General features: G+C 33.7%; 1 protein-coding gene across 1 annotated transcript in view; it reads left to right on the top strand.

The window, feature by feature from the left end:
• The window catches only part of PCLO (piccolo presynaptic cytomatrix protein), a 381,008-nt gene that overhangs the window by 326,305 nt on the left and 30,059 nt on the right, over positions 1-24,644 (top strand). The window contains exons 19-21 of the mRNA XM_004381474.2: positions 1,072-1,252; positions 3,067-3,261; positions 20,098-20,239. Of these exons, the coding sequence (XP_004381531.1) occupies positions 1,072-1,252; positions 3,067-3,261; positions 20,098-20,239 (518 nt within the window). The remainder of the gene's footprint in view (positions 1-1,071; positions 1,253-3,066; positions 3,262-20,097; positions 20,240-24,644) is intronic.

Raw genomic sequence — 24,644 nt, 5'->3', positions numbered from 1 at the left:
TCATGAAATCTGGTAGAGTGGTCAGATTTTATGTTTTTTTTTTTTTTTATTTATCATGTTCTCAAAACATATATTTTGTTTAGTTCTATTTGTTTATAGTGGAAGTTATGAAATAATTTTTTTTAAGTAATCATCTCTAAAAATCAAAAACCTAGAAAATATATATCTCCTTATGATAGAGGCTATATTAAACGGTTACATAGTCTGAGGTGATAGGAGGACGTGTTTGGTACCTAGACTCTATGCCCTTTTTTGCTACCCAGACTAGATCATTTGACCCTCACCTGTATGCTCCATCCTGGTCCAGCCACTTGGACTAGTCTTGATCTTAGGCAGGACTACTCCAGGATGTAGGTTACGTCTGACTTAATGTCTCAATTAAAAACACTAAATTTTTGAAGTCCTTCTAATTTTTTGTTTTCTTATGTTTACATGAACCTAGAGTATATATCCAGTGTTCTAGTTTTCACTTACTTTCTGCCTCATTAAATCTGAGATGCCAGCAATTGTAAGATGCACCACAGTTTATGAACTACTAAAAAAGAAAAACTGCCGCCAATTATATTTTGTCGTTAATTGTTAGCCATGTCCCTATTTCAAATGTGAACTGAAGTGTTTTTAAAATAGGAGTAATAAGTTAGTAATTGTAAATTATTATTTTTTTTTTCATTCTATCCCATTTATGAGTAAAATCAACCGTTTTTCCAAGTTGCTAGCCAAGTTTAGGACTAGAATTTTCCGTATAACAAAAGAAAGCTTCACTAATTCATGAAGAGATTTACTTGTAACCATACCTTTTTACATCATTTAACAACTAATTTCATTAATATTCACAAATAGTGTATACAGTTCAATTTAACCAATGCTTATTGAGCATCTGATATGCATAAGACACTATTCCCAATATGGTGGATGATGACAAGATGAGGTTGATGGCCTCAGCATTTTCAGAGCTTCTACAGTATGCTTTGGTTTGGTTGACATCCTTGAGTAAATTTTAGACCATAGGAAAAAAGTACTGAATAATAGCTTAATCCATAAATCTCATTGATTTATTGCACTGTTTTTCAGGTATTGATTGATTTATCTAGCACATCTCACCTCGATAACACTCCTAGGTGGTATCCTCTCAAAGAACAGACTGAAAGCATTGATCATGGCAAGTCCCATTCAAGTCAGAGCAGCCAGCAATCCCCAAAGCCTTCCGTCATCAAAAGCAGAAGCCATGGTATCTTCCCTGACCCATCCAAGGGTAGGAGATATTTCAAGTAGAAAAAACTCTTGTCTATTTGTTCAATTAATTATATTTTGTCATTAATTGTTAGTCAAGTCCCTATTTCAAGTGTGAACTAAAGTATGTTTTAAAATAGGAGTAATAAGTTAGTAATTGCAAATTATTCATTTTTTGTATATTTAATATATTTTGAAAGGTTAGATTATATTAGAAAATGTTTAATATAGTATCATGTAAAGAATGATGGATATGGAATCAGATCAACCCATATTTAGGTGTATAACTTTGTGATCTTCACCTCCCAACTCTCCGTTTTACAACCAGTAAAATGGAGGAGGTTGTGTTATATGGACTATTGAATTTTTTTCAGCTCTCATTCTCCATGGTAATATGATTTTACATAATTCACTGTGTTATTTGAGGAAGAAAATATAAAAATCTCCACCAGATCATTGACTAGACATAATCACCATTATCATTTAGGCATATTCCTTGTAATTGTTTAAATCCCTGTTTTTTCATAGATACAGTCTTATCACATATATGTAATTTTGCATCCTCCTTTTTTATTTATCATATCAAGAACATTTTTATGATGTCATTAAAATGATGAACATACAAAATTTACTCGTCTTTCCTAACTGTTGGACTTAAGTTAATTCTGTGATTTTTAACTGCAATAAAAAATAATAATAATGTCATAGATTTGGTTTGACAATGTGTTCCCATTTGAATGAGCTTTTCCTTTGGGAGATTCATTACAAACTATCCTACAATACAACATTAATCCTCCTCATAAACTGAGTTACTGTCTCTATGAGGTAACTATGTAGCATCTTACCTAGATATACCAAACTATTTATTAAAATTAAATATAAATTTTAATATTGAATCTGATTATTGCTTCCTTGTCTCCTCTTCTCATAAAGTGTGTCAAATTGAAAAGTGTTTCTTTGTACATTAGAAGGGACTGGATCATAAGTGTAAGCATTCTAGGAGATGGGAAACTAAGACCATGCCAGTACGCCACTGAGTCAATGTAATAAACCATTGACTACTATGACTGCGAAGCCCTGGTGGCACAGTAGTTAAAAGCTCAGCTGCTAACCAAAAGGTCAGCAGTTTGAATCCACCAGCTGCTCCTTGGAAACCCTATGGGGCAGTTCTACTCTGTCCTATAGGGTCACTCTGAGTGGAATCGACTTGATGGCAATAGGGTTTTTTTCGGTACTATGAGTGATGTAGATTATTTATGAATGAGTTTTATAGATCATTTATGGATTCCACTTAGCCATAAACAACCTTGTCTTAATTAACATTCTGGAAGAACGTAAATATAAAGACAATATGAACTCCTTTCTATGACTACCATGTTAGCAAATGTGTGATCTATACATTCTTTAAAATTTCCTGAGAGGCTCATTCTACAATCTCCATGTAAAATATGTGTGTGTATTATGTATGTATGTATAAAAAAGAGCCCTGGTGGGTCTGTGGTTAAAGCTATCAACTGCTAACGGAAAGGTCAGTGGTTGGAAACTACCAGCAGCTCCACAGGAAAGATGTGGCAGTCTGCTTCCGTAGAGATTCATAGCCTCGGAAGCCCTGTGAATGGGGTCACTCAAATCGAGGTCAGTGGGTTTGGTTTGGTATATATATACATATATATATATATATGTTTCCCATACGTTTAATCACATTAAGGTATGTTGAGCAGTACCATAAAAGACGCAGAAATACCATAAATCTCAGTTTCAAATTATTTGTAGACCAAGCTTGGCAGGAGGAATGCTGGAACAACGTTAACTCATGTTTTATCCTTTTGTAACCAGACATGCAGGTTCCCACCATTGAGAAATCCCATAGTAGCCCTGGTAGCTCGAAATCGTCATCTGAAGGCCATCTCCGCTCTCATGGACCATCTCGCAGTCAAAGCAAAACCAGCGTCACTCAGACGCACCTGGAAGACGCAGGGGCCGCCATAGCCGCGGCTGAAGCCGCGGTGCAACAACTCCGCCTTCAACCAAGTAAAAGACGCAAATAAATTCCTCAGCATGGCAGCTTAATGTTCATCTGTTGCCTTTCTTTCCTGCTGTCCTTCCCTGTTTGCTTTCTGTTTTTTGCATCCCCTGCTCACTCTGTCCTCTGTCCGTTTGTCTGTGTAAAGAGTATCAATACATAATATGCTCCTTCCTATTTAGATTTTTTTTTTTTTTTTTAATTTACGTAGACTGCAATAAAACTGGCTGTTTCTCCTTTGTTTCCACCATCCATCCAACCTACTCATAGTATTTGGTGGTTGTGTCTGTGATGTTTGCAGGCAAAGCAATGTTGTGCGTCCTTTTGGTTGAGCTTAAATCTCCTTTAGAATATAGGAATTAAAAGCACAATGGCTGCCAGTGTTCCAGGCATTACACCAAAACAACACACACAATCATTAACGGCAGATTAGCAATGAGATTTCAGCATCTGGAAACACACTTAAATCTTTAGACAGACAACTAATGCAATCCACATTGAAGGTCTAGAACCTAGAGAAAAAAGCCATTTTGAGCCTATGCTTAAAAACACTAATAAAAATGCGTGTGAAATGTTGTAGCTTTCCATGTGCAAAACTTTAGTCTTTTGAAAATCTGTAAAGACAATTGTGTTTCTTATATTCTCGAAAAACATATAATATTAATATATGTATAAGCTGATGAGATAAGGCAATGTAGCCTCATTAAGGAGCACAACTGGGTCTGTTCTGATAGATCATACTTTATGTATGATAACAGAGCATTTATAGATTTTTTGTTGGTTTTTTTTTTTTTTTAATCCTCACAATTGAGAATCCTTTGAAAGTCAAGATGTGCTATGTCTGGTAGCTGTAAATCAATGAAAGCATAACAATTGCTCATTCTTAACTGTTGCATTTTTATTTAATTTGTAAAAATTTAGTCGCTTGATGTGTAAAACTTAATGAATGCAGAGATTTCACAAACCGTAGGTGCACTGCCGCTTCCAGGAGGCATTAGCCAGACAGTGGAAACAGACTGCTGTTTTCCCCATCTCCTTAGTCATCATCTCCAAAGAAACAGCCAGTTTTAACCCCCTTAGTGCCATGCATGTGGTGTCATTTTGGCATTTGAAAACACAACTTATTTAAATAGAGCAAAAAAACACTTCTGTTTGCATGTTAACATTTAAGCTGATTCCATCTGAGGATACATACTCTGGGTTTCCATTTCACCCACACTGCCACAGCAGCACATAAAAGCGGTCAGTCTAATCATGCCAGGAAGCAGCACAGACACAGCATAGCAGGAGTCCTCCCCATTCAAAGAACTCAGTCTGATAATCTGCCTCCACCAGCCAATGGCAACAAAGACCAAAGCCAGCTAGCCCTCAGGAAGGTGATGTCTGATGGACCAGTCAAGCCAGAAGGAGGTGAGCAGAAAGGCGCTGTTCAAAGCACACAGCAAGAACATCCCCCTAATTTAAAGCCCTCATCTTTTAATTTTTAGAGATTTTCTGATAAAACATGTTTATCCACTTTTTTTAAATGTGCTTTTGTGGGCATGGCATTTCAAGATATCGTCATCACTTGTAAGTCCCAAGATTAGTCCCATAAAATATTGACGACAGTGATTTGTACCTTTTCTATGCACTGGGCATCTTTTGACTTTTGTTGAGAAATAGATTAACAGTATTCATATTGCAGAATGGAATGCATGCTACTAACCTAATCTGTTTAAGCATGACTACATGACTATAAATATTTGCATTGTGATAAAAGTTGAAATTGCTCACAATTTGAGTTAGTATACCAGTTGGAATGTAGATCGGTTTTTGTTGCATATTATTTCAAGTGTAACTTTTTAAAATTTCAGTGAATTCTGGAAATTCTTAGAGGAAAGTAAAGGAGAAATTGTTAATGCACTCATTCACCTTTACATGGTGAAGGTTCTCGCTCTATCCTACAAGTGGACATTTTCCACTGGTGTTTCCATAGCTGTTAAGTGTATCAGATGTGTTGGGCATGTGAATATCCAAGTGCCTGTGTAATAAATAAAGTATCTTTATTTCATTCATTAACTACTGGGTTCTGAGCCATTGTTATATGATGCAGCTTAAAATGAGTGTGTCAGTTTTTGTTTTCTCGTTTGATTCCTTGCAATATAAAGTATTTATAGTTACTGCTCCATTGCTAGTGAGAGCTGTAATTTTAGAACATTTGCGAGCAGAACAAAGTTCCATGTCAGAAACATTAGAAGATAGATCGAAAATTATTAGCAAATAAGAATATCAGAGCTTACATAAAAATGTAAATAAATGAGTTGGTCTACTCTAGGCACTGCTTCCACTATTACCCTCTCACATATTTGATCTACTTCATAATCTTCTCAGGTTCCTGAATAAAAGAAAATAAATCCCATGAGCCCTTACTTTGAAGATGCAGCTAAACTTGATTCCATAGCTTTATTCAAAAAGAGAAGCAAGGTATATCTATCCCAACATTCATGTACAATATAAAGTTTTCCCCAAGAAAGAGTGACATTTGTACTCTTGATAGGAATCAAACCAGGGGGATTATAAAACTGTTAGCACAATTAATTCAAAAACATATGTAAAATAAATGATTTAAAAAATAGAATGGCAGTGTTTACGCCCTTAAGTCCCTTCCACCCCTAAAACACTTGACTTTATTCTATTTTTGCTATGAAATTAAAATTAAGCCCTGTACCTTCCCATTACATTTCTCCCTATTCCCGGAAAATTTTAAAGTTTAATATACTTCCCTCAGTTAATCAGATTTTTTGAGTTGTTTCTTGAATAAGGCAGGTAATTAAGAAAGTAGCTTAAAATGAAGAAAGTTCTGAATGTGTGTTTACTCAGCCCAGTCTATAGATAATCACTAAAGCACATTTACCCTTAACTAGCTAGCCTTACTAATACTTTCCAAAAATACTTAAAATTCTACCTCTCACCTTTTCTTTCATCAAAGAACTTCAGTTGATTTCTTAACGTTATTCATCTTCTTACAGGAAACATTCCATAATTGTAAATGTCACATCAAATTCTTACTTTATTTCACACCCTATTTTTAATTATCACGATTTAAGTATTATAAAATATCTAAGGAGCCTTGGTGGCGGATCGGTTAAGTGCTTGGCTGCTAACCAAAATGTCAGTGATTCAAACCCACCAGCCACTCCTTGGAAGAAAAGACCAGTCAATTTGCTCCTGTAAAGATTTCAGCCTAGGCAACCCTATGGGATAGTTCTACTCTATCACACAGGGTCGCTATGAGTTGGAATCAAGTTGACGGCACAAGACCACATAAATATTTTTTATATGCTTTTATTCTAGATAAAGTTCTTTATTAAAATTTGTATCAAAATGTTTTTAAATGACTTTATTTGAATAATACTTTAATATTTTCATACATCTAAAACCCTATGATGATTGATTCTTGAAGTCATTCTTTATTGAAATCACAAGCAAAAGGAAAACTAGATAACAGCATGCTTTCTTGTTTAATTTTGTTCTAATAGCTGATAAATTGCCATCTTTTCTATAATATAAATAAAGTATTTCACTACCACTATAGCTCTACCAAGAATATAATTCCACCATGCATTTTGGCAAATACTTAATAGCAAACATGCTATACGATTACATTTATATAAAATGCAACGTAATTGAGTTATAGCTTAAAGAGAAAAACTGGTAAAAGATATAAACATATAAAGATCAGCAACTTCCTGTTCACTAACTTCAGAGGTGTTAATAATAATTTTAAGTGTTTAGATACAAGTCTTCCATTTCATACCTCAGAATAGAGTTCATATTATCTCATCTGCCTTTTGAAAATAATAGCTTGCATATGAACAGTTCTTCACATTGTACAGAGTGTGTTGTCATCCATTTTCTCATTTTATCACACCAGGTGAATGAGGTATCCATTGCAAATACTCTTATCCCTGCTTTACAGATAGCAATCTGTAAGTCAGAGGGGTAGGATGACTGAGCTAGGAACACACAGCTAGACATTTTCACAACTGGCAATATAACCATTGTCTTGTGGCTCCTTGACGTGCTTTTTTTTTTTTAAAAAAAAAATTGACTTTTTTGAAATCAAACTCTTTCTAATTCCAATAAAAACAATGGCCATTTATTTATTTCTTCTTTATCATTCATGTACTTACACAAATGATCAGTAGTGCCTAGAAATGATAGTGGAATACCATCTATAGTTGCTGGATTCTCTTTTCTGATAGTTGGTAATTAAACTGCCATTAATCAACAAAAGAAACATTCCCAGTGCACAAGCCCAATGCAGCAGGAAGCAGGGCCAATAGAGAAGACTGTGTGTACATCTGTATGCATTTCTATCAAGAGTGACGAAATTGCCCTTAAAGAGCTATTCAAATATTTTTTTGTAAGCTTCTCAGCAGATTTCTACTTGAGCCAGCGTAGAATATGGGTCAAGCAAGAATTATGGAGTGAGCCAGAAGGAACTTTTTTTTCTCCTTGTGGGGTTTAGGTGCTTGCTAGGAAACCTGAAGGGAAAGTTTAGACAGATTGTGCACAATCATCCTGATGTCTAAACAACTTAAATCCCTGGAAATTTTTGGTGGAACACAGGCCCTGCCGTTCTAGAAGATGACACCACCAGGGAAGAAAGATATTTTAGAAAGTAAATGTTTAGGGAAAAACACAACACTATCAAAACCAATTGAAGCATTCTTAAAACTTTGAAAATTAAGTTAGTTGACATCAAATATATTAAGTTTTAAGTGCATTTTGAAAAATTCTGAGCTATTTTTGTTTGACACTAAGATTTTAGATCTGAGTTTTAAGTTTAGAAACCGGTATTACAGAATACATAGAAATATCCCTACACTCTGGGCAACAAAATGAGATCAGTTGGGACGGACTAGAGAGGTTGAGTGAGAAAATGAATCAAATATAAGTTCTGTGAGAGAATCAGGACGGGGAGTCCTTGGCGTGCCCGTATTATAGGAGAAAAGCATGGAGCTACTTCCACAGACCACTGCTGGACACTCCACTTTCAGTAAGACTCATTTGCGGCACCTGTCAGAGAAGAGTTTCATATCTGTGTGTTGCCTTGGCGAACTCTTACTAAGTCATCACTTTGTGGGAGTCGCTTTCTTGGGCAAGTGGTAGTGGGTGGCGGGGTTGGGTAGCTGGGCGGGCACTGGAAGTGGAGGGAGTTGTTGGTTGCAAAAGATAGTAGCTAATCAGTCTGCTAGCACTTCTCACCAGAAGTGAATGTTCACTTCTCGTCAGAAGGAATTTGGCATTCTCTGTTTCTGGAAAGGACAGGGTCCATAAGAGAAATCAGAATGAGTTCATTTGGAGGTGAAGTCTTCTATAAGGCTGTATTTAACAGGTTAGTAAAAACAGATTTTACTTTCCTCGTTTAACTGTCTCTGTGCAGGAAAAAAAGAAGAAGAAGAAAAGACAAAAAAATTTAAAAATAAAACCTAGGATAGTTTAAAGCAAAAAGAAAATTGAAACGGTAATGATGTGGAGACAGCAAACCTCCCGCAAAATATGAGAGAATCAAATTGGATAATTTTAGTGTTCGAAAGTTCTATGCCTGTTTCTCTGAAGGCGAGGATTTTCTTTTCTTGCTGTTGTCTATGAAGATAAAAATCCTCTTCTTAAGTTTTGTTATTTGAGTTTCCATATTTCTTAGAATAATTGCTTATTCATTTTCAAAAAAATATTTCTGTAGACATTTAACACTGATTTCCAGAAATATCTCTGCTATACATCTGTCTTCACTGTCAAAAAATGTATAGCTCTGACCATATGACACTCTCTCTTGTTTATTGACTTACATTTCTGAAGGTGAACCCACTGACCTACCATCAATGAGTATTTTTCTTTTCATCAATAGTAGCCATGGATCTGCACCAAGTTATCCACATACTTTGGTATGGTCCACACTGGGGATTTATATGTTCATTTCGTTCAACATGAATAACAAGACTAATTGGCCTATCTAATTTTCAAAGTTGGCTTCAGTTTTGTTATGTCTAAACAAGTGATCTAGCTATGGGCCTGTATAACGTGCGTGGACTATTGATACATGATAAGAGGAGAAAGTTCTCATTTTTAACATGCTAAAGTACTTTAAATACTATTTGTAACATCTTTAATACATAATCTCCATAAAATTGACTTTTTAAAATGCAAATGAGTTTACTTTGGGTTTGAGCAAATTATCTTCAATAGGTTATTTTAACAAATTACCACCAGGAAGCAAGACTCTAAGGTATTGAGATAGGCAAATAAATGTCGATGGGGGAAGGAATGGGGATGCATGGGGCATGGGAAGACTGATGAGGACACATTGGGGACCCTGGACAGTCAGAGTACAATATGAGCTTGGAGCTGGGAACATTATCACCTGTGTAGATGGGATCATGCAACCAGGGGGTATGCTACCTAAGGAGATAGGGAGGAATGCCAAGGACACTATGGTCTACTTAGCAAGATTGCCTAAATCCAGATATCGAACTATACATGATATTCAGTATTTTTTTCCAATTTCATTCACATGTATTAAATTTTGTGAAACCATATTTTCCACTCATTCTCCATTGTGCAGTATAATTTGGGAAACATAACATGTAGATAGGAGACAGGACAAAGGGAGTCTTTGAGCTAGACTGTGAAACTATCATTTATTTCTCTTTATTTTATTACTGTACTGTATATGTAAATATATTAATAATCATTGAGGAGACAAAAATACTTATGGATTTTTAAATGAAAGCATTTAAATCAGAAATACAGAATTTTCACTGGAGTGTTGAGTTTGTTAGATGTGTGAATAGGAATAATGCAGATTTAATCAAAGCTTTATACCTCAATGTGTTTTAAGATACTGCAAGATTAAATAAATAAGTAGATAAATTTAATAATTTGAACAGAAACTAATCAAAATATTCATATTACCAAATAAACAAGACAAATACTTTTTTTTAAACAATGACTTGGGAAAGTCCGAAACATTGGCCTCTATTTTTAAACATATAAGAAAGAGTAAAACACACATATATATATATATATATATATATATATACACATACATACATATACATGTTTCCTGTTCTGCTAAGTTTGTTCTTAAAGGAACACAGAAGCAAAATCTGTCTTTCCTCATTAAATATTTAAATTCAAAGCGACATTATTTCCAGTTCTATGGAACATACTGTATTATTTATCTTACTCTTTACATAAAAAGAACCTAGAATATAGAAATATGTAGAAAATTGACTTTTTTACAACTACTTAATTCAAATTTCTTTCTGTATGGATCTATTACACATTTTTAATTTTAGTTTGTCATAAAGGATTTTCATTGCTAAAGACGTTTTATAATTTAAATAAGTATTTTGGCTCCTTCCAAGTACTAATGTACAAGACATTTTGTTTACAAATTTATGTAAAGAAAAACTCCTTTTGTAAGAATTTGCATTATTTTATGATTTCCAAATATCATTATTTACTCTGGGTTTCTGTATGCCATAAAGTTGTTTGTGTGTGTGTGTGTGTGTGTGCACGTGTGTGTGTTTGTGATACATGCAGTTCTCAATTCAGACCTTATGCTTCTAACATTGTGAAGTACTGAATGAAACAACACCGGAAGGAGTTTAGAGAAGGCTAATAAGAAGACTATCAATAATAATAATTTAAAAAACTAACACTTGAGGGTTTTTTTTAGTATAAAAGCAAAGTGAAAAATTAAAGCACATAAAATGATGTTCATGTATGTAATGACTTAGGATGACTGTCAAAGAAGCTAGTGCTAAGAGGTTTCTTCTCATTTCACAGTGAGTACTTCTTTTCCATCACTGGAGGTCTAAACCAGAAGTTGTCAATGTGTCCACCGGCTTCTGGGGCCCCAAAGGCACTTTCAGGGTTCTACAAGGTCAAAAAATAGTCTTTAAGAATACTAAGATATTTTTTGCTTTTTTCACTTTCATTCTTTCTCATGTGTACAGTAGAGTTTTCCATCAGTTACATGAGATGTCATGACATTATAACATTATTACTTTGATGGCTAATGAAATATATGCTTGTGAAACCTTTGTTTTAAATTTTTGTCTGTCTTAATTTTGAATATGCTAAATATCAGTAGATAGAACCTATATAAACCAAAGGTCTTTGGAGTGGTCAATAAATTTTAAAAATGTAAAAGGGATCTTGAGACCAAAATGTTGAAGAGCTGCTGATCTAGACCTCTGTACAATCATAATTTTGCCATGAGCCACTGACATTGGGTAATTAAGTTTCTTGCAAGATATAATTATCACATTGGTCTTTAACTTTTCTATGCCTTATATTGCTCTTACTGCATTTTAAAACTCATTCTTTCTCATTTAATGTTAATTTATAATCATTAAGATTAGCAAATGACTATTTTTCATTTTAAATAGCTAATTTAAAATATTTTATTAGACATGATTTAGATTAAACTATGATTATATGTCCAGATTAATTATTTCTTCCTTTCAAGTTTGACTGGTAAATTGCCTATCAGTGCTAATTGAGCTGTTCACAATCCAAGGTGAATGACAAGGAGTGTTATAAAGGTAGAATAAATTCTATTTGTGTCCTCATCTTGAAGATAAAATTTATTGGAAAAACAATCATTTATAAATTATTTACTCCTCTTACCTTCTATTGAATTATCTACATTACTGATCCCATCTACTGCAAATTAATCGTATTGACATAACAATAGAAAAAACAAAGATCACTACTGTGATTCAAATTTCAGGAAAAACTAAAAGATTCTTACCTCTTTTTGATTCTTAATGTAATTCAGTGTGCTTTTAAATAATTAAAGCTAAAAAGGGAATTTTGAAAATGTATACTTACAGTTTATAGAAACTATTACCTAAATTACCTATATTATATGTTCATCGTTCATTGATACATTCACACATACATTCATTTTTTTGTTTTATTTATTTATTTTTGAATACATATTAAGTTCCAGATTCTCTTTGAGGTGTTGGTAATATAGCAGAAAACAAAATATATAAAAATCACTATCCTGGTGAATCTTCCATCCTAGTGATATTGATGGAGTGACTAATTTAAAGGTATCTGGGAAGAATTATGGAGAATGAGGAAAGTGTGAGTTTGTCTGCCTTCAACTGAGATGGAAAAAGAAAATGCAAATAATCACTGACTTAAATTTATATGCAAACAAGCATCAACATGTTTAGAAATATCTGGATAATAGAATTAATTGGATTTTTATTTGTTCTGCCTATGGTTCCTCTCTCACAATCCTTACATTCTGTTTGGAGATAACCAACTACAGATAGAGAGACAGGATTTGAAAATGATCTACTTGGAGAGGGTAAAAAGATTAATGAAAGCAACTAGAGAGGTCAGGTCCTATGGGACTGGACGTACGTTTATCAAATAATTGTCCAAACTCCATCTTTAATTTGTGGACATTGACTACATTTGAATGATTTAAAAAAATAATATTCAGTGTTTGCTGTAGCATTAGCCACGTAAATTAGTATCCTGTTATTACTTTATTATTTATTTACACTGGAAATTTGCTCAACTTTCCCTTTGGGCAGAATTTTTTACATAAACTATTTGGCATCTATTTAAGGACAGCATCCTTGTTATCTAGAGTTCATAATCTAAGTAGTCACAGTGTCAGGATTATGTAAGAAAGCAAACATTTTCAAAACTAAATATTTTTTAAATTGATTTCCACTCAAACATTCTTGCATATATTACAGTAGTCTTTATTCCAGCCTGTTTTTCCCCCGTTATCTGCTGTTGGAAATATCCATCTGACAACCTAATGCAAGTATTGTGTAAACAAATTACAAGAGAGAGGATACTTCTGCATCAAAAGAGAATGAAATGAATATTAAAAAATTGACTTGTCTGAAAAATAATGATGCAGCTCTTGAATGTTTGTTTTCTTTCAAATATGATCCTTCTTACTGTTGATCTTTTAAAGATAGAGATCTTTACTGTGTTATCACAATTGTGTTAGCAATTTTTAGCACAAAACTAAAACTTGCTACTTGATATATGCATTTCAGCATAGCTGGAAAATTATAACCTAAAATTCGTTAAAGATAAAATAAAATGAACTCATTTTCTTAATTTTCATTCATGATAATGTCTTACTCTTTTTCCTTTATTTGCTATGAATTTTTGGTCCCATTTTTAACTGTATTTCAAGTGGCTTTTTCCACCAGTTGCCTTTGGATAATCTGAACCAAAACACCTCAGAAAAGGAAGATGTACGTAAAAGGCAACATTATAGCATAAATGCAAGGACTCTAGTGTACTGGTATACTGAGCCATCATAGATTTTACTTATTTGAGGAAAAAAATCCTCTATCATGTTATTAGTTTAAACTAACTTTACTCTCATTTCCAAAAATCGGTTTTATTAAACTCATATCCTATTACTCCCATTTCTTGAAGGGGTAATAGATCCTATTACCTGTAAAGCCAGAGACTAAACGATTAGTTAGGATGAGAAACACCTGTAAATTACTGGCGGTATTAGATAAAAGCAGATTGAATTGTTCACTAAAATGTCTTGAAAATTCAGTCATGAGACCCATGTGGACGAAGAGGGGAGAACATGAACATGATTAAGAACTTTACCACCTTTCCTGGGAAAAAGCAAATGAAGTCATGACATCTCTATCTCACTCTCTGACAGAAGCTTCTATGTAAATACAGAGTATCTTAAGGGACACGTTTTTATTTTTGTAGGGAAAAAGGATGACACGACATTCCATTTCTCATGGTTTGTTATTCCTTTGTAATAGGTCCCATATAATTTGTCATTGAAAAAAAAATTTCAATGACTTACTTGCTTCAACTTCCCAACCCAAGGGCTTACAACAAGCTGATACGGAAAGTCAAGGTTATCTATTTTCAATATTTTTCTTGGTGAAAACTTGTAATTTGGGTGTGTGTGTGCACTCCTACAAACAGCTGTATTGACGCGAACTATGTCAGTTATCTAGTGTCTGTCTTCTTCAGTTATTTCCAAACTGGATAATGAGCATAATGAAGTAGATTTAGAGAAAGTGAAAATATGAAACGTTTAAAGTCTTTGTAAGGTGCAACATCTCTTCTAATATCAGTATCCCTAAACTGTACTAGAAAACAATCAAAAAAATGTGATTGGACATAATTTAAGTGAAAACATACTGACTAATGCTGACAATAATAGAGCTTAAAACCTGACATTTTCAGGTCCGTATTAACGTCAAATCAACAAATAAGGTAATACTTCAACCCCCCTCTGGTAAAAATAACAACAACAGCTATAATGAGTGATAGGTAGAAAGAGAGAAATGGTTAGGCAGAGAGAAGAGAGCAGGGAAGATAATCAACATAAACACTAGCTAAGTTAAAATTAAAGCTAGCTAGAGAGTATATATATATATATATATATATATATATATATACATGATTTCTAAAAGAGCCCGTCAGTTATTACAGTTCCATCATTAAATTATAAGACTATACAAAGAATTATTGACTGATTTAATCTTAATTTAAATGTTTATCTTAAAGCTATAGATGTATCTATGAAGATAATATTTAATACTGCATCAACTATGTAATCTGGGAAATTATAGGTTATCTACATAACAAATTATACCTGAACTATTTGGAAATAGCTCTGAGTTGAACCAAGGATATAAAACTACTGATGTAACATCACAGGTAGCTAGTTTGTGTATATTTCAAACACTGAATTCTGCATATGCAGAGATATTATCTTTTTATTTTGATACAATTGAAGGTGATAGAAAAAAAGTGGAATAGTACTTTTTAGTTTCAATTCTCTCTCTGATTAATTAGTGTGTGACCTTGAACAAATCATTTAATCTCTCCAGGGCTTAGTTTCTAGCTTCTTTATAGGTCAAATGATGATACTGGAAAAGATTATCTCTTGAATTCCGACCAGCTTTAAATTTCCATGATTTCACAATTATAGTCCAGGTTCAATTCTGATCCATGTGGGCTCTTAGCAGAGTGCTGCCATCGTGTGGTAGGCACAGCTATAGTTTTGCATATTTAAGAATAGTAGTGGGAAAAAACCAGCAGAGCAAGGTAATCGACAGATGTACAGTCAAAGAGACACTATCAGATTTAATTAAGGTTAGCCACAGTGGAGTAATAAGACTAAATGATGTCTAACCACCTAGAAGCCAAAGAAATTGAAGAGGTCAAAGAATAATTTAAAACAGATTGAACTGCCACACAGAAGATAAAATATGTTTACCTGAAATGCCCTCTCAATAACTGAGTTAGAAAAACAATTCAGTACTGTAGGATTTATTCCTCTAAGGCACGGGGACCCTTTTGATAGGAGTGGTCTTATTCCATCATATGTTTACGTGACCCACTCTTTCATTTAGCAGGTACTAGGTAGCAAAATTAGGAATTCAAAGAGAAAGCACACTATAAAAAGATGTAACTCATAAGAAAGGGCTCCGAAAAATGTGCTTTTAATGAAAACCTCAATTGTTCATTAAAATAAACATTTTTCATATATAATATGCAGGTACATAATACATGCATACATAAATAGGTCCATGGTTCCTGAAGCTCTGAAAGAATTGGATTTGCTTTAGCAAATGTAGAATATTTTTAAATTGTTCATTTTGAAATCATAAAATTATGAAAAATTGTGTATAGTTTAAAAATATTATTTCCTTCAAGAACATAGAAAGACGGAAATTACACTTAAATATAAATCAGAGCTCACAAGCTGTCTGTATGCTAAGAGGTAGAATCAGCACAAGTATTTGTGTCTATAATAGCACCCTCTGGTGGTTCCCCTACAATGTTACTATACACATTATTTTCTTCCGTGACTCCAAATTTTAAAAATATATAATACTCATGTCTGTTAAGAATTTTTTTGAAATTCATGAAACTGTGCTCTCCAGCATTTAGTGTACTGTTATTAAATATTTCTTTCAGTAAAATCAGATTTTGTGGGATTGGGATAACGTATCTGTTGAGTAACCATGTTTCTACATAGTATGACAGATTAAAAATGTTAATTATGATTTTAAAAGCCACACAAAAAAATTGGATCCCCCAGTTTATTTGACAAAGAACATGAAAAAACATCCCATATCAAGTGGCCTTTTTGATAAGAGATTTATGATTTGTATCATATGCCTGCAGCTGGATAAAAAGTTACATACCTACTAAATCATTCAGATAGTTTAGCTAGGTAACTGAAAGAAGTATTAATATATCATTACTATTTATTCATTAAATATTGCTTGAGTATGACTTAGGACAAGTTTTAAAGGAGGCTACCAAAGGGCAAATGCAGGCTCTGCTTTCAATAACGACACATATGTAACAAGTACTATCAAAGGCAGAACGTGATAATCGCCACACAGGATAAACCAAACATGTGCCATCAAGGTCCAGAGTTAGGAGATTTCACTCCTGATTGAGAGAAACAGAGGAATATAGGAAACACAGGATATTTGGGGTAGCCTTTAAGAATAACATAAATTTAGGTATGAGAAAGTGACCGAGACAGAAGAGGGCATAATAAAGTTGGAAAGAACCGCCTCAACTAAAATGCAGAAGACATAAAACACAAGGGAACCAAAGGTAGCCAGAGTGAATGGTCTGAATGGACTTTGACATGAAGTATCTGAAGGAGAATTATGGGTGATAAATTTGGAAAGTAGCAAAGGATAAAGACAGACTAAAGAATTAGGCTGAAATCTTGAAATTTATATAAGATCCAGCCTCAGATACTGAGTAAAGTCCTAAAAGCACTTTGTTAATAAGTTTGTGTTAATGTTAATAAATTTATGTGAATGTTAATAAGTTTATTTGTTAATAAGTTGTATTTAGCTCAATATAATACAACTGATGTTTACTCAGTTGGGGGCAGTCTCAATTCAAAGATATTAGTAAACATAAATGTGGTTTCTGAAAAATAACTATTAAAATACTTGTATTATTAGTACCAGCTTATCAAAATCTCTGCATTTCTGCAGGTTTTAGTGCATCTTATGCTATGTAGACATAGCCTGTTAAAAAGAGAATGTCCATTCTGCATTTTATTTCACTTTCAGACACTAACCAAATGTCAGTCCCTTTGTTGCTACACTACATTTATGTATCAGGTTAAGAATATAAATTAATTGGGCATCTAGATGCTTTGTTAAGATAACACCAAACATCTAGATTCATTTAAATTCTTCACCTAACTTCTAAATGCCTGAAATTTCTGGAGACTCAACCTTAGATGTAAATTTGTACTGCAAAGATTTTAGATAGATTTAGACTTGTTCCAATATATGTATATGTTTCTTTGATTTGGTTTTCTTTTTTAAATTTCTTATAAAATATTATTTGCTTGCATTTAAAATATTAACTATACTTCCACAAGCTTTCCAAAGAGATTTCTATTCAAGGGAGATAGACAAAATGAAAAAAACTGTCTTTCTCTAAATTTATTTCTAGCCTCTTTTCTTTCTTCTTGTTATGCTGTGTTACATTCTGTACACATTTCTGAAATTGCTCTGAAGAGTAATGCAACTAGAAATTGCATCAGGTAAAACCAAAGTTGACAAAGGAAAAGACTGAACATTTTGGAATGCAAATAGTAAGATATTATTTATATAATGTAGTTATTCTGATGCATTGTGAGATTTCTATGGGATGAAAATTGTTTTAATTTAGTTAGGAGAAATTGATAAATATTAATGTCAATTAATTAAGGATTGTCTTTGAAAATAGTATACCAAGATTTTTCCAGTTGATAAAATCAAATTTTTTTCAATTTCATACTAAAAAATATTAACCTAGTTTGATTATATAATGTATATCAAAAAGTATGACAGCTTTTCTTTATTTATGATTGAGTAATCTGATTCATTATGTGGTTGATTATACAGCTTGATTTCCTTTATTACCTTTAAATTTTTACAAATTATCCTTCTAAAAAGTGTTGTCTTTTCTTTAACAGTAAATGCACTATGCTTGTCTGTGTTTCGTCTACATAAGTTGAAGAGACTACTAAACAAACACTATAACTATCGTTGTTTCCACAAGTCTAGTCCCATGGGTTACTGATAATTCATTTAGCATGATTCGGGTCTTTTTCTACATATCTGGCCTCAATTTGTAAACACCTGATATATAATTGTCTAATTATTAAAAATTTCTTCCTTAATTCCTTATTCTGGGAAAAGGATACTATTGTCACTGGAATAGATATTGTAAAAATCCCCGGTAGTTTTGAGAATATGTTAATGCTATGGTGGAAGAAGGAAAGAAGTTGGACAAAGCTAAATCTTTAGGAAGATTTTATCCTGAAGATGAGGGAGGCAGGCATGGCTAACCTTATGGTGGCTTTCCTGCCCTCAGAATGTTTTCCTCACAATTTGTCTACATTTTTCACTTCATTCTGTTAGAGTGGTTGAAATCCCACCATGTTCGGAGTCATTGTGTTTTCATAATCTTCTTAAGAAAAATGTAGATGCTTTAGGATCAGTAACAGATTATCAACAATTCACTCGCTTGTATAAAACTAAGAAACTTCTAATGGAATGGGGGTATATTTATGGAAGAAAAAGTAGTTCTGTAGCCTAGACTATGTCTAAATTTAGAATTCATGGGCAGGGCCTAGGTAAACTCAAGGCACTAGGTCACTGCCATTGACAGGATAGCCCTGAAGAAGAAGTGGGAGATGTAGCAAATAAAATCACAAGAGAAAGAAGAACAAGTCAATGAGCCTCTGCTTTACCTTCCTTCCTCCTCATAATCACAGTCCTATGAGGTAGACATTATTGATGCCATTTGTTTTTAAACGAGAAACCTGAGACTTCTTAGAGTTACTATAGGACGAGTTGAAATTAAAATCAGATCAGTATGACCTGAGTTCATGCTCTTACGCTCTTACCATGTGGCTGAAGACAAATAATAACAATTTCAAAAGTTTGCCTAAAGGAGGCTTCTCCTCCACAAAATAAGAGGAAACATTTTTGCCTTCTTTCTCTTCTTTTTACATCTAAAGTTCTTCCTAAATCTCCTATAATCTAGACCTGTTACCAATGTTAGTACTATGCCCCTATTGGAGAATTTACAGCATGTATCTAAATTGATAATGTATCTATGGGGATATGCATTCTAATATCCAAATCAAATTCATGAAAATTTTTGAACAAGTCCTAATCATCAACTAGAAAAAGCCCAAAAGGGAAACAAATATCTCCAAATTTTAAAAAGCTGCTAGAGATAGTTTGTAGAGCTACATACAAAAAAGCACAGAATTTTCAATCACCTATTATAATTACCTATTCCATTTTGCATCTTCAGTTCTCAGGAGAAAAACAGATTATTGATTATTAATATGGAAAATAATTTAATAGTTTTCCTCTTATCCTACTATTTCTATCTACCATCTTTCTAAACTCATTTCTCTATGAAACAGTCAAAATACTTGTTTGCCATATCACTGTACAAATAAACCACACTATTTTAATAATAATAATAGAATAGTTACATACTATTTAACCCAGTCTAAAAACTAAATGGTTTTTCCATAGAATTGATTGTTTTTCCTTTATGTCCAATAAAAATAATAAAGTAATGTAATGTTATTACTGTACACTATTGGTTAAGGAAATGAAAACGAAAGGCGGGTTAAGAAGTGCAGAGTTCTTGTGATAGCTATGTTTCTTATACATGTAGATTAAGAAAACGTATCATTATGCACGAAGGGATCTATGCAGGCTTTATTTATTGACTGTGGTGTTGACTCTTCCTACATCATGCAGCAAAGCCTACCAATCACCGGCCAGCAGAAAGCTCCGTGTCCACCGGCTCCTCGGGCAGCAGCTTTGGCAGTGGATATAGCGTGGATAGTGAAGGAAGCAGCAGCACTGCGGGGGAGACTAATCTATTTCCTATTCCAAGGATGTAAGTTATTCTCCCCCGCCCCCCCCCCCCCCGCAAAGTTAACAGCTTCATGAGAAAGGTCTTCTTAACATTTAACAGGAAAAAACTAAATAATTACCCAATTCTGAGTCACTGTCCCTGAAACACTTGAACTGTTTATGCCTACATAAAAAATAGGCTGTTCAGGAAAGATTGGATTGTTTCGGTTAATTCTAAAAACAAATGTTGATCGCTATCAAGGCTATTAAATCAGTGTAATCCATATTTAATCGAAAAACTGCTGAAAGAATAACTTAGCTAGGCCTGAATCAAGTTTAAGACCAATACATCCATGTTTTAATCATATAATGACCAAATCACAAACTTTATTGGTAACTGAGATGAATATAGTCAGTTTAATTTATTTTTAATCGGAAGAGATATAAACATATTTAAAGAACCTATATATCATGTTCGAAATAGATAACACATTGGGCTACTCATATATACTTTTCAACCATAATTTTCTATACAATTAAAATTGAAGTATTTCAGTATTTTCTAGAAAAAGTAGTACATTGATCTCTTAGTAGATTCTACTTGAAAAAAGCTCATTTGTAATACATCGTTGTTGTTGTGTGCTATCAAGTCGACTCCAACTCATAGCAACCCCGAGTGATAGAGTAGAACTGCCCTACAGGGTTTCCTAGGCTGTAAATCTTTTTGGGAGCAGATCGCCAGATCTTTTCTCCCTTAGAGCCACGGGTAGGTTCCAACCAGTGACCTTTTGGTTAGCAGCTGAGTGCTTTAACCATTGCACCACCAAGGCTCCTTTTGTAATACACTAACCCTGGAGAAAAATCATATTGCAAATTAAATGCAAAACTAAAGCAGATTGCTTTTAGAATGTGTTGGAATAGATGTAGCCTTATTGGTGGCGTAATTTACGGCATCCACAAAAATGAGTAGGTTATATCTGTTCCAATACCAAAACTTCAACTTCCCAACCTTGTCTTCTCCCCGCCACTAACTAGTCTTCTGGGTTTTCAGACCCCATTGCACCACCCAGCACCCAGGATCTAGGCCAGGGCAAATCCAGCCTGCTGCCTGTTTTCTTAAGGCCTGTAAATTAAAAATAGATGTAACTTTTAAATGTTTAAAAACCAAATCAAAAGAGAATGATATTTCATGACACATGAAAATTATATGAAATTTAAGTTTCAGTACCCATATATAATGTTTTACTGGAACACAGCAACGCTCATTCATTTACGTGTTGGCAGATCAACACTTTCGCACTACAAGGGCAGAGTTGAGTGGTTGTAACACAGATTATATAAAATAATTATTATCTAGCCCTTTACTGGGTGCTTGTTTATGAGTCTTTCTCATTTTCTTCAGTGAAAAGTGAAGGCTTCTCAGGGGTAGAACTTCTATTTCTCCTTGTTTAAATGTCAAAGTTTTTGCAAGTCTTTCCTTTTGGTTCCCAGGATAGTTCTCATATTTAGATAATGGCTCAACTTACAAAAGACAAATAATGAGGAAAGTGAATTTTTACAGAGAGCAGTGTGTTTAATTATTTTGTAGATTTGTACTTGCGTTTTTTTTAACTTAAATTATGTGAATTATTACTGGATCACCTTCCATCTTGGTTTTTTGTTTTTATTTTTTTGTTTTTTTTTTTTCAATGGAGTCAGGCTATGGATTCAATGGAGTTATTTATATCTAATCTGTTATATTTTATTGGAAATTATTTCCAAAAGGAAGCTGATCACTTTAGTCCTCACCACTGATGATGCAGCTTGACTGAAAAGAATTTCAGCAAATTCATTAGAGTCCCCTTTCTAAGCTGTGAACATTATATGAATTAATAAATGTTTTGCAGCACATGTAACTTAATAGCTTTCTAATTTATACGTACCTTTCAAAACATGTAATTTAATAGTGATGAAAAAGCTATAACTTCGGACATTAAACTGTTATTTCTTCAATATCTGAATATGTGAGATGAAAGTAGATTATGTAATTTTTACATACGTACCACATTTTAATTTTTTCCCCATTTTCCTATTTCTCTTATAAAACAAAGTTTCTCAAAACTGTAGGACAATTTTTTTTTTCCAGATGAGTAGAAAGAAAATTCACTTTTCTAAAGTACTTCAGGATATATATAAGAAATAGTGTTTGTTATTTCTTTTAAATGCCCCAATGTATTTAACGCAGTTAGTGGCTGAGCTAGTATAAATTGTTCAATAATTGTTCATTCAGTTAACAGATATAAATTACAAAATTTGGAGTCATAATGGCCTGAGCTGAGGATTATTTATTGTGAATTCAGAAAATTTGAATCCTTTCACACCACACAAAATTTACATTTCTTTTGTACTTCTCTTGGCTTCACAATGCTGCAAAAGTTTTCTGTATAATATTAAAAATGCACTAAATATGACTTTTGGCTATGTACCTAATGTTAAAAACAATTTTCGTTAGAAGCAAAGACTGAAGTCAAATATCACCACTAAAATAAGACATCTAGGATTCAAGAAAAAAATCTAAAAATTATTAAAAACGTATTTTATTACAGTTCTAGAAATTTTAACCATTTTTTAAAAGTTTGGCGTAGTATGAAAGTGACAATTTTTCAGTTTTCTCAGTTGCCAGATTGCTCCCAAGATCACCGTGTGGTACATTTGCAATACTAAACAGACCCTCACTTTCAACTGAGTTTGGTGCAGTAACAAGACATTTTTTAGCTAGCTCTACCAGTAATTTTTTGGGGGGAAGGAGGTGCTGTCAAGTATATTTCGACTAATAGCTTTTGACTCATAGCAACCCAGGAACCGATGTGACAGAGCAGAACTGCCCGCAGGGTTTTTTTGACTTTAATCCTTAAGGAAGTAGTTCCCCGAGTCTTTCTCCAGTGGAGCCACTGGGTAGTTTCAAATAGCCAACCTTTTGGTTAACAGCCAGACACTTAACCCTGTGCACCACCGGGGCTGCTGCTAACTTATTAAGCTTTTCTTCAGACAGAGCACAGTTGTGTGTTTGTTACTCAACAACTGCTTGTCTTAAAGACTTGGTCAGTTGGGGTGACACATTCTCATTGATGCAATTATACAAATTGAAGTTTTGTGTATTGCTTAAACAAGACTGTATATATTCAGATGCAAAGTATACACACAGATAAGTAAAGAGATAGGTGATAGATAATATATAGATTGATAGATAAATTGATAGATGGATAGATAGATCGATAGATAATTTCTAACATTTTGAATGCACTTATCCCTCACATGGGAGCCCTGGTGGTGCAGTGGTTAAGAACTACATCTGCTAACCAAAAGGACGGCAGTTCAAATCCACCAGCCATTCCTTGGAAACCCTATGAGGCGGTTCTACTCTGTCCTATAGGGTTGCTATGAGTAGGAATTGACTCAGCGGCAAAGGGTTTGGTTTTGGTATGCCTCACATAATCACTTGATAAAAATTTGTGCTTAAATCTTTGCTGTAGAATTGTCATAACAGAACAATGTAATGGATTTCAAGATAAGAAAATAATTTCTGAATTTACATTTGTTACTCTTTTATTATGTGCAGACCTATTTTCAGCAGCTTCTGTGGAGAAAGATAAGAGGATATTCAGAGTAGTTTCCAAGTAAGATATAATTGGATTCTTCAGGAAAAGAAGTAGGTTACTTTATCAGCAAGTCTAAGTAACCAACTACTTTTTGTGAGTGTAAGAATTAGTCGTAGTAAGTCCTGCTATGTTAGCATTATTGTCTAGAAAGTACAGTATCAAGACGTTCTTTGTTCAAGCTCTCTTTTTAACACTTAAGAGCTTCTATTCCATCGTTTTAGAACATCTTCTATAAGTGCATGTAAAGACAATTACCAAATCTTTTGTATGCTATGTTGCTTCTCCTCTGACTGAAGAACTAACGAGTGATCTACAGTCTTTTGGCCGTTACATTGCCAGTATTCGGAACCTACAATGCTCAAAGTATCATGAGTTCTTGCCACATTGTCCTCTGGCACTAATATATGGATAAGAGATAGGGATAGTGATAGAAATGAAGATGTTATAAAAGAAGAAAGGCTTGACCAGATTAAACAAGTTTGCCTTAAATTATGCATAGCAAGAAATAGCAAAGCCAAAAGTGAAGCCAAAGCAGTCTGACTTCAAAAGCCAGTTTGCTAACCATAGCTGAAAATACAAGAAAGTTCTGAAAAAACGTTACTCAGTAAAATAAAAACCTGTTTGTTATAATATAAGGAGGTCTGGTGGTGCAGTGGTTAAAGCGCTCAGCCGCGAACCAAAAGTTTCGGGGTTCAAACCAACCAACCGCTCCGCGGGAGAAAGATGTGGCAGTCTGCTTCCATAAAGATTTATAGCCTTGGAAACCCTATGGGGCAGTTCTACTCTGTCCTATAGGGTCACTATGAGTTG

The sequence above is a fragment of the Trichechus manatus genome, unplaced genomic scaffold, assembly GCF_000243295.1.
Source record: "Trichechus manatus latirostris isolate Lorelei unplaced genomic scaffold, TriManLat1.0 scaffold00085, whole genome shotgun sequence".
Classification (NCBI taxonomy): domain Eukaryota; kingdom Metazoa; phylum Chordata; class Mammalia; order Sirenia; family Trichechidae; genus Trichechus; species Trichechus manatus.
Note: the sequence above shows the minus strand (reverse complement) of the source record. Positions and strands in the feature narration are given on the sequence as shown.